The sequence below is a fragment of the Miscanthus floridulus genome, chromosome 17 (genome assembly GCF_019320115.1).
Source record: "Miscanthus floridulus cultivar M001 chromosome 17, ASM1932011v1, whole genome shotgun sequence".
NCBI lineage: Eukaryota > Viridiplantae > Streptophyta > Magnoliopsida > Poales > Poaceae > Miscanthus > Miscanthus floridulus.
The window spans coordinates 98,225,726-98,235,505 of NC_089596.1; the positions used below are offsets into that span (position 1 = coordinate 98,225,726).

Genomic DNA, 9,780 nt, shown 5'->3' on the forward strand with positions numbered 1-9,780 from the left:
TGGGTGGTAATGTTACCACTACATGCAAGAGGTGACTACAACTTGTTGTATGCTGTCAACCAAACAATGATCCATGCATGGGCTTTTTAAATCTGCAAACACATGCATGCAACCCAACACTGTCTCAGCCCAGCCTGATTCCACAGATGCATGCAACCAAACAACCCTTGTTGCATGCATCTGGCCTGGGCAAATGCAGCTGGCTGCCTGGAGCTGGCCTGGCTGAGCTGGGAAGGGTACCAAACACACCCTATGGCTCGTCCAATGACCTCCTTCTAAGCTTGGAAGCCATGGAACCCTCCCCGTCTCTCCCTAGAAAAACTCTAAACCCTAACCCTGGAAACCTAACGCTAATGAACCTCATCAACTCCAGAGGTGACAGCAGGTGAGTTCATCATTTTTTCCCTCGAGGTTTGCTTTGTCTTTTTCTACATGCACGCCGAGAATCAATTCTTGCATACTCGGAATTAAGCATTTCTGAAAGTTTTTTTTTGTTGGAGTCAGAGGAGAAGTTGTCACCACGACATTGGCATCCAAGAAGTTAGTTGTTGCTCCAAGTATCCTAGATGTCTTCTTCTCGTCTTCGCCGTCCATGCACATAGGCCGTAGGGTGGGCAATAGGCGTTTTTTCAAATGGTGCTCCCTCCTATAATCTGAGTGGAGGCTTTGCATCTTTCCGAGGTACCTCCGTCTCTTTTGGGTCCTAGGAGTATGTCAAAAACATATCTAGACTGCTGATTTCCGAGGCTTTCTTTTTTTCTAAAGACTGTCCTTTCTTGAAGCCAAGGCCTTTTGACAGGGCTTTGTTTGATATGTCTTCGGCTCCTAGCATAGCACCCGTGAAAGCAACTCAGATTCTTATTATTTACGACTCATGTAGCACGCCGATGTTACCATTTTTCTATCAGAAAAGCAACTAAGCCGGTGAAACCATATTTTAGAGGCTTCATTGTGTTCTAGTAACGGGCCTACGAGCACGTTTGGTCGTCTATAGCCTGGATATTCGCTTAACTCGGTGAAACCGAATCTGTTATCAAGAATTTTGATTTTGGAGAAGTGTTAATCCAGTTTGTTGTAAAAGAAACTACTAACCTTGGTCAGTTAATAGTTTACATCGAGCATATTCAAATGCCGACTTTGGGCCGAAAAAACAAAGGGCCGCAGGTCCGGCCATCAAGGCTACAAACACCAACATCTGATAGGAAACGGTACGGTGCATCTTAGCACTTGCAAATTCTGCTCTAATAATGCTCCAACGCTAGATCAAATGCGGTGAACGAGAAATCAGAGAGCAATGCCTGCATATCTACTCCTGCACCGCGCAGCTCTCTGGTAACCAGCACGACCTGCACCATTTCCAAACTAATACCTCCGCCGTTTATTCAGGTTTCGAAGTCCAGAAATTATTTGCACCGACATTTATGCGGTGCTTTTATTCATTAGGTTGCAATACAAAAGAGCTTGTAAAACTGATTTCGGTTAAATCGGATCTGTTAATCGATTAACCGTAATACACATCATACTGCTACAAGAGATATTGCAACAACATAACCATATTGGAAAGCACCTAACAAGAAATGGATCATGTAATAATCAATCAAAAGCAACAGCAACAAAGAATGCTTCATGGCCTCATAGATTTGAACATGTAAATATGCAGAATCTTAATGTTTAATATAATAATCAGAAAGACTTCTTTTTTGCATTACATACCAGCGAACCGAACTCATGATAACAGCTATAGAATCCAAACGCGCTACTCTCGGAAAGATTATCTTGTTTTCCTTGCTCTATATCCTTATTCAAGACACCGCAGTATGTGTGGATCAATCACATCTGCAGTTATATTCAATCCTCACGACATTCATTTTATTAATGACTATAACCAGTGGAAAGTGATTTTCTAGATTTAAATGATTACTAATGAAATACATTACAGCTACGTGATTCAAAGTGAATCTGAAGGGCAGCATTTTCATTTAAGCCATCTACAACCAAAGTGGATAAACATTAAACAGACTCCGGCCAGAAGTTGCACAATCATAAAACTTGCAACACTACAAGATGGAATGCCACGGAAACTACCGATGAGCCAGTCCAGAACAAGATACCTCCACAATACGGAACCGAACCTGGGGGGCAACAAATTTTACCAACCAGAAGCCGTAACTTAATGGTCTGATGGATCCGCATTACACAGGCCACAAGTTTCTTCAGTCATGTAACTTTGGTGCAGCCAAAATCAATGTCACTGCAGTTGCTTATTTGGGTGTAAGATGGAGGAACAAAAAAGAGAAAAACAAGCATCTCTCAGCAGGAGATGGCTCTCCAGCTCGTCCTGCCTAACTGCGAAAAGCACAAATAAACGCTTAAAATCCAAAAATGGAACTTGTACAGGATTGGACAAGCAAGAAGCCTTCTTATGAAGCAGACTCCTTGGCAATTTTCTCAGCCTTAGCAATGACTTCCTCAATGCCTCCAACCATGTAGAATGACTGCTCGGAGAGGTCATCATACTTCCCATCCAAAACACCCTGCACAATAGAAGATTCCATAGAAAAGCACATTGTGAACAAGTCTTGCATTACTTAACAATAACTGGAGATATAGAAACATCATCCTGCAACATGTATAGAATGTAAGAGTTGTCTGATAAAACTAAATATGAGGCCTCAAAAAAATATGGCACAGCTCAGCAGGCACCAAGTGTCGTCATATCGAAGCATTATGAGAAAGCATAGTGAGGAATTCATCTGGGCCAAAAAAAAGGTTAAACTGTACCTGGAAACTCTTCACGCTTTCCTTCAGTTCCACATACTTCCCTGGAGCACCCGTGAAAACTTCAGCGACATGGAAAGGCTGGCTCAGGAAACGCTGAATCTTTCTTGCACGAGCGACTGTCAACTTGTCATCCTCACTGAGCTCGTCCATACCCAAGATAGCAATAATATCCTGAAGATTTTTGTAGTTCTGAAGAACCTTCTGAACACCACGAGCAGTGTTGTAGTGATCCTCACCCAGCACGTGGGGAGAAAGCATTCTTGATGTGGAATCCAGTGGATCGACAGCAGGATAAATACCAAGCTCAGAGATCTGCACAGGAAGCACCCAAGTCACAATGAGCACATCATGTACCTAATGCACCAGTCAAATAAACCAAATGGACAAACCTGTCGTGACAACACAGTTGTAGCATCAAGATGGGCAAACGTAGTGGCGGGAGCGGGATCCGTCAAGTCATCAGCAGGCACATAGATAGCCTGGACAGACGTAATAGAACCCTTCTTTGTTGTCGTGATACGCTCTTGCAGTCCGCCAAGATCAGTGGCAAGGGTTGGCTGGTATCCCACAGCAGATGGGATACGTCCGAGAAGAGCAGACACCTCAGAGTTTGCCTGATATCAAGAGCGCAACAATTAACACCAGATTTTTTAACATGAACACAATATTCAAACAGGGAACTAGAAAGACAATCGCTCCAAAAGCTGTATATCATTTTCAGGAAAAAGAAATGCCCTGCGGAAATTACCTGAGTGAAACGGAAAATGTTGTCAATAAACAGAAGCACATCTTGTCCTTCAGCATCACGGAAATGTTCAGCAACAGTCAAACCAGTCAACCCAACACGAGCACGAGCACCCGGAGGCTCGTTCATCTGCCCGTAGACAAGAGCACACTTGCTTTCACTCTACCACAAAAAGCAATATATGAGAAAGGTCTAGCCCTGATATGCTAAGTTCACAATGAAATTATGGCATCACAAGAATTACCTGCTTGTCACCTAGCTTAATGACACCACTTTCAATCATTTCCCTGTACAGGTCATTACCTTCACGGGTACGTTCTCCAACACCAGCAAACACAGAGAAACCACCTAAATAGAAACAAAGCAGCTATCACAATCAGCAAATCCAACAAGAAACTGAGCCAAATTGACAATGAAACTAGGTACAGTACCAACCATGGGCCTTAGCAACATTGTTGATCAGCTCCATAATGAGCACAGTTTTACCCACTCCTGCACCACCGAAGAGACCAATCTTTCCACCCCTTTGGTAGGGTGCAAGAAGATCCACGACCTGTATGTCAAAGAAACATTACACTATAATGTATAATCATCATTCAGGCAATGGCAGCATAGGTGCTACTAAATTAGAGGACTCCAAAACGAATTCTAGCACGAGAACTGAACACGCCTACCTTGATTCCAGTAACAAGAATTTGCTGCTCAGTGGCCTGCTCGACGAAAGCAGGGGCTTCACGATGAATAGGGAGGAAGTGGTTAGTCGCTGAAATATACAAAGGTAGAAGGTTATCAAAAGTTCTTACACATACACCTTCAAGCAAAATATATCATAAGTCCAGACACTTACTTATGTCACCCCTCTCATCAATTGGCTCACCGATAACATTTATGATGCGTCCAAGGGTAGCCCTGCCAACAGGCACCTACAGACAGGAATCGTTTTGAAGTCAGAAAACATAGTTGACAGTGGTATAAATGTGAGCAAAGTTCAAAAAGGCGACTAGTCGCTAGTCGATGGGTTCCCGCCTGGCCTATGGGGGTAGGCGGACATCCAGGCGCAAGGCAGCGCTAGGTCGCCGGTGGGGGAGGAGGAGCTGCGAGCGGCAGGCGCGCCCTAGAGCAGAGAGATGCCGGAGAGGAGAGGAAGAATATTCGGTGGCGGCTGATGCGGCGTCGAGAGGATGTGGGAGTCCGAGATGCGGCGTCGTGCGGGAGACGAGTACTCGATGGATAAGGTTGGAGACCTGGAGTGGGATAAGGATGGAATAGTGGGCTGGACTGTTGCCTCTTGGGCCTTTCTATCTCTCTAAGCCAGCCTTTCTATCTAGGGGGAATTCCTTGTGAGCCATTAAAAAAGATCGCAATCCCCTGTGAGCCACTGGAAAAGTTCAGCGGACTTCAGCGCCACTGCTCCAACTTTTTTTTGCCCTCCATGCCACTGCCATCAGATTGGGCTCTAACGGTGTCAAACTACAGGTGTGAAAAGTCGAAAATACCCTTAAATCTAAATATGTCATTAATTTTTTTAGCATCTTAACGACTTCAAATGAAAAAACTCAAAACTAGAAAGTTGTAGATCTCGTCGAGATCTATAATTTTCATATAAAAATTATCTTCATTTAATTCCGCAAAAAAGATATGATTTGATATGATTAATATATCTTAGAAAAATCGTATCTTTTCTACGGTATTAAAAGAAGATAATTTTTATATGAAAATTATAGATCTCGACGAGATCTACAACTTTCTAGTTTTCAGTTTTTTAATTTGAAGTCGTTAAGATGCTAAAAAAAATTAATGACATATTCAGACTTAAGGGTATTTTCGACTTTTCACACCTGCAGTTTGACACCGTTAGAGCCCAATCTGACGGCAGTGGCATGGAGGGCAAAAAAAAGTTGGAGCAGTGGCGCTGAAGTCCGCTGAACTTTTCCAGTGGCTCACAGGGGATTGCGATCTTTTTTAATGGCTCACAAGGAATTCCCCCTTCTATCTAAGCCCACTATTCAGCTGTTTATTTTTTTCTTTTAGAATATAAATATATGTATATTAGTATATATACAAAACGCCTAGAAAAACGCCTTGGAACGCCTAGGCTAAGGGTCAGCGCCTAGAAAGCGCCTAGCGCCTTCTTGAACTTTGAATGTGAGGTCCTGAAATCATAAACACCGCGAGTATTGATGCAAACAACACTGCCAACTTAACATTGCAGTTGCCAATGGCGCCAAAAACAGGCATGCAACAACGGTATTTGAATATCTATGAACAAAAAGGGTGTCATAACAACAAAACATAATGATACCATCAAACCTGATGCTGCCACAGCTAATCTATCAGTGTTCAGACTACAGCAGAAGATCTAAAATTTAATCCCTGGCCACGCAGATCTGCATGCCCAGATCAAATCTAACACTATTAGATCTACATTTCATCAGATCGATCCGTACCATGACGAAATGGAAAGCACAACCATAACCAAGGAAGAAATGGGAGGGCGTCCTTACGGTGATGGGGGAGCCGGTGTTGAGGACGCGCTGGCCGCGGACAAGCCCCTCCGTGCCGTCCATAGCGATGGTGCGCACCATTTTCTCGCCAAGGTGCTGCGCCACCTCGAGCACGAGGCGGATGTTGTTGTCGAGCACCTCGAGCGCCGTGAGGATGGGCGGGAGGCCCTCATCGAAGCGCACGTCGACGACGGCGCCGATCACCTGGCACACCTGGCCGATGGCGCCGGCGCCGGTGAACTCGTCGGTGATCTTGCCGCCCCCGGTCTTCCCGGTAGCCGGCGGCGGGGTGGAGGGCGCCGCCTGGGCCGCGGCGGAGGACGCGTAGGCGGCGGCGCGGTTCAAGAGGTACCCGGCCGGGGACGGGCGGTGCGGCGGCGCGCGCGAGCGCGGCGCCGCAGGCGAGGCGGCCCGGAGGCGGGAGACGGAGCGGAGGAGCGAGGAGGCGACCCGGCGAGACGCCATGGCCCGTCCGGATCTAGGGTTAGACTTTCCGGGGTTCTCCCTGGGTTGCGGCGGCTCCGCGAGAGGGGGGGAGAGAGAGAGGACTGAGGCCTGGCCGCGGTGGGGGGGAATAAGTGGGTGGAGATCTCGGAGACGGATCGGCGAGTGGACCTCGTCTACCGGGAACCGCGAAGCGTGGGGGAGCAGCCAGCGCCTTTGGTCGCATCGCTTGCGGGGAGCTCTGGTGCATGGGCCCGGTCCAGTGAGAGAGTGAGAGCGCGGGTTGGGCTTTTCGAGGATGAATTTGTTGCTTGGTTTTGCAGCAGCTGGAATATATTCTGTGTATTTTTTTGCTGTGCTGGCATAACAACAAACAACTATGAGTTCTTAATCACAATTAGTCCTTGCAACTTTTTGTCCACCGAAGTGGCATATTTTCTAGTCAATGCGTGATGTTTCACGTAATCCTCGATAGCAATGTTTTCACAGGTTCTTCCATGGTTTATGTCAGTTTGTCGAAGTTCTGAAGCGGCTCTTATTTACACGTGCATTGGGCCGGACAGCCCGTCAACTGGATGTAAGTAAGGCCGTTTGCGATGGTCCGTGGTGATACAGCATCACGCGAGCCCAGCTAGAACAACGCTCGCCTTGCCTTTGCCTCTCTGGCGCCATGTAGTATCGGCAACGGCTTTAGCTGAAATCTCGACCGAGAAAGAGAACTCCGATCCTGCGAATTCATCTTCTCATCAAATTGTTCTTCGGCTAGCGTTTGGAAGCACGCGCCGCGGAATCAAAAGCCGGAAGAGTTACCACATGCACATACTTTAGTAGCACCCCAGAAAGGGCAACGATAATTAGCAGCAGAAACAAAGTGACTGACCACGGTTGCCCTTGCCCCCAAGCCCCACGGTTAAAAAAGCCTTCGACGATTGAAATCGCCGGCCGGTCGAGGATTCCTCTCGTTTTGTTGGTAAAAAAAGAACCAACTCCCACTCTAGGTGACATCGGAGAACGGAAGCCATCGTGCCGTACGGCCACGGAGCGCAACGGGACGAGCTCAGGGCGGCTGCTGGTGCTGGGCCGTACCCGCGGGCCCCGCGCTCTCGCAGAGCCGCAGACCTGACTTCCCCGTTACCACAGCCCAGCCCTCGCTATAAAATCCGTAGCCGAGCAGCGCATCACTCGCTGCCCGTCTCGTACTTGCGCTCTGCGTCTGTGCGCCCCCGTACGCCTACCACTGGTCAGAGCGAGACTGTCAGAGACCCCAGTGCAGAGCTGACTCGGCTGATCAGCTGAAGCTTGTGCACGTAGCCGCCGTGCGCCGCGCGCGGCGGACATGGGGCGCGCGCCGTGCTGCGACAAGGCGAGCGTGAAGCGGGGGCCCTGGTCGCCCGAGGAGGACGAGCAGCTGCGGAGCTACGTCCAGCGCAACGGCATCGGCTGCAACTGGATCGCCCTGCCGCAGAAAGCAGGTAGGAGCCAGTACACTCCAGCCTGATCCATCATCGTCGTCAGGTTGTTCAGGATTTAGCCAATCAGGCTAGCATTACACGGTATTTATTTATGAGTTTCCCCTTGTGCTTGCTTTGTCCACAGGGCTGAACCGGTGCGGCAAGAGCTGCCGGCTGCGGTGGCTCAACTACCTGCGGCCGGACATCAAGCACGGGGGCTACACCGAGGAGGAGGACCGGATCATCTGGTTACTCTACAGCTCCATCGGAAGCAGGTGGGTGGCATCGCACTGACTCCCAGGTGGTCGATCGATTTTCCGTCTGCGCGCGCGCTGGACTGACCGATCGAGCTATGCATGCACGCCAGGTGGTCGATCATCGCGTCCAAGCTCCCCGGCCGGACCGACAACGACGTCAAGAACTACTGGAACACCAAGCTCAAGAAGAAGGCCATGGCCATGGCGGCGGCCGCCAGCAGCGATAGTAGTAGCAGCGGAGCAGGAGCCTTCGCGGCGCCCGCCACGCCGACTCCGACGCCGCCGGCGCTCTCGCCCGCCTCCTCGTCCGTCACCAGCTCCAGCGGCGACGTGCGCTTCGGCGCCGCGTACACGGAGCCGCAGCCGCAGCCGCAGCACCCCGGCGGGCTCATAGGCTTCGACGCGCCGCGGACGGAGCTCGCGCCCGTGCCGCAGGCAGTCGCCGCGCAGCTGGACGGCGCCTGGTCGACGCTCGCGGCGGCGGCGCTGGACGGCGGGGACGTGTTCCTGCCCCTGCCCGAGCTCGGCGGTGGCGGCGGCGAGCAGCTGTTCCCGTACGGCGACTTCTTCGGCGGGCTGCTGCAAGACAGGGCCCTGGAGCAGCTCTCGGCGTGCTACTTCCCCAACATGGCCTAGATATGGGGCGCCACCGCTGCCGTCGCCCCCGACGGCAACTGCAAGCCGCCGGGTCTCTGCAACACCCTGACATAGGAACGTGACGCCGAGATCGAGCCGGGGCGAAGACACCGTAGAGCTCACGGGATTGTTGCGCGGAAACATCAATTTGGTACGCTTGCGTGCTCCATTGATTCATCATTCATGGACGACGAGTCGACGACGACGACTGCAAACTAGAATAGTTGTTCTTGCTCTTCTCCCCCTTGTTCCCTTGCCTGTTCTTGCTCTCTTTTTTTTCTCCCTTTCCTTGGCGTGGACATATAAGACGACGATGTAGCTGGTATTTTGCTGTGTATTATTGCATACATGTAAATTACTTACTACAGTGGTACGATTGGTACGCTTGCTCCAGTCTACTACTCTGAAAACCTCAGCCAGTCACCTACTAATGGATACGCTTGTCCGTATATTTTTTTTTAGATAATGGATAAACATCCGGCCTCTACATCCGTAGATGTACACAGCCCAAAATTACAGAAAATGATAAAACCAAAAAGAAAGCCAAGGTCTTATAACATGACCAAGACGCTAACTTAAACAATAAAATTGTTTCCATCCGTTATTGGATATCTCTAGAGCAATAACTTCTAATTTCTTGCTTATTGTCGAGAGCGCGTCCTTAGCTTGCTCTTCACGCTGCAGCTGGGCCCAGAAGCGTAACCAGTACGCTCCCCTGAAAATGACCTGCATAATAGAGTTAGATTTTATTTTATTAAAAACAACATCATTACGCTTGTCCGTATATGTATGCACCGCGTCGATGCCATGGACAAGTAGAAGCCCGTGAAAACGATGCCTCTGCGTACTCCGTCAAAGTCGCAGCTCTTGCGCGTGTCCTGTCCTGTCCCGGCCGGTCTCACTCGCCAGTCAGCAGTGCTGCGGTGACGACGCATGGCCGTACAATGCTGCAGCTGCACTGC

The 9,780-nt window shown here is 49.4% G+C and overlaps 2 protein-coding genes across 2 annotated transcripts; one reads left to right on the top strand and one right to left on the bottom strand.

Annotated features, from left to right (window-relative positions):
* Positions 1 to 2,123: 2,123 nt before the first annotated feature.
* On the bottom strand, positions 2,124 to 6,596 carry LOC136517068 (ATP synthase subunit beta, mitochondrial). The gene is made up of 9 exons (XM_066510582.1): positions 6,031 to 6,596; positions 4,374 to 4,449; positions 4,201 to 4,289; positions 3,962 to 4,079; positions 3,771 to 3,874; positions 3,530 to 3,688; positions 3,171 to 3,395; positions 2,782 to 3,093; positions 2,124 to 2,534 (listed from the first exon to the last, which is right to left on the bottom strand). The coding sequence occupies exons 1-9, from the start codon at positions 6,493 to 6,495 to the stop codon at positions 2,421 to 2,423; spliced, it is 1,662 nt and encodes a 553-aa protein (XP_066366679.1). The 5' UTR covers positions 6,496 to 6,596; the 3' UTR covers positions 2,124 to 2,420.
* A 1,055-nt stretch (positions 6,597 to 7,651) lies between these two features.
* LOC136517263 (transcription factor RAX1-like) lies at positions 7,652 to 9,143 on the top strand. Its single transcript, XM_066510802.1, has 3 exons — positions 7,652 to 7,946; positions 8,071 to 8,200; positions 8,293 to 9,143. The coding sequence occupies exons 1-3, from the start codon at positions 7,811 to 7,813 to the stop codon at positions 8,816 to 8,818; spliced, it is 792 nt and encodes a 263-aa protein (XP_066366899.1). The 5' UTR covers positions 7,652 to 7,810; the 3' UTR covers positions 8,819 to 9,143.
* The last annotated feature ends 637 nt before the right edge of the window (positions 9,144 to 9,780 follow it).

What these genes read in the sequence shown, in the direction of transcription:
- LOC136517263 (XM_066510802.1), top strand. Translation starts at nt 7,811, where the DNA reads ATGGGGCGCGCGCCGTGCTGCGACAAGGCGAGCGTGAAGCGGGGGCCC. An exon ending in CGCCCTGCCGCAGAAAGCAG is followed by an intron (nt 7,947 to 8,070) that starts GTAGGAGCCAGT and finishes CTTTGTCCACAG; the next exon opens with GGCTGAACCGGTGCGGCAAG. An exon ending in TACAGCTCCATCGGAAGCAG is followed by an intron (nt 8,201 to 8,292) that starts GTGGGTGGCATC and finishes CATGCACGCCAG; the next exon opens with GTGGTCGATCATCGCGTCCA.
- LOC136517068 (XM_066510582.1), bottom strand. Translation starts at nt 6,495, where the DNA reads ATGGCGTCTCGCCGGGTCGCCTCCTCGCTCCTCCGCTCCGTCTCCCGC. An exon ending in TTCTTGTTACTGGAATCAAG is followed by an intron (nt 4,080 to 4,200) that starts GTAGGCGTGTTC and finishes TTTGACATACAG; the next exon opens with GTCGTGGATCTTCTTGCACC. An exon ending in AAAGCGTGAAGAGTTTCCAG is followed by an intron (nt 2,535 to 2,781) that starts GTACAGTTTAAC and finishes TCTATTGTGCAG; the next exon opens with GGTGTTTTGGATGGGAAGTA.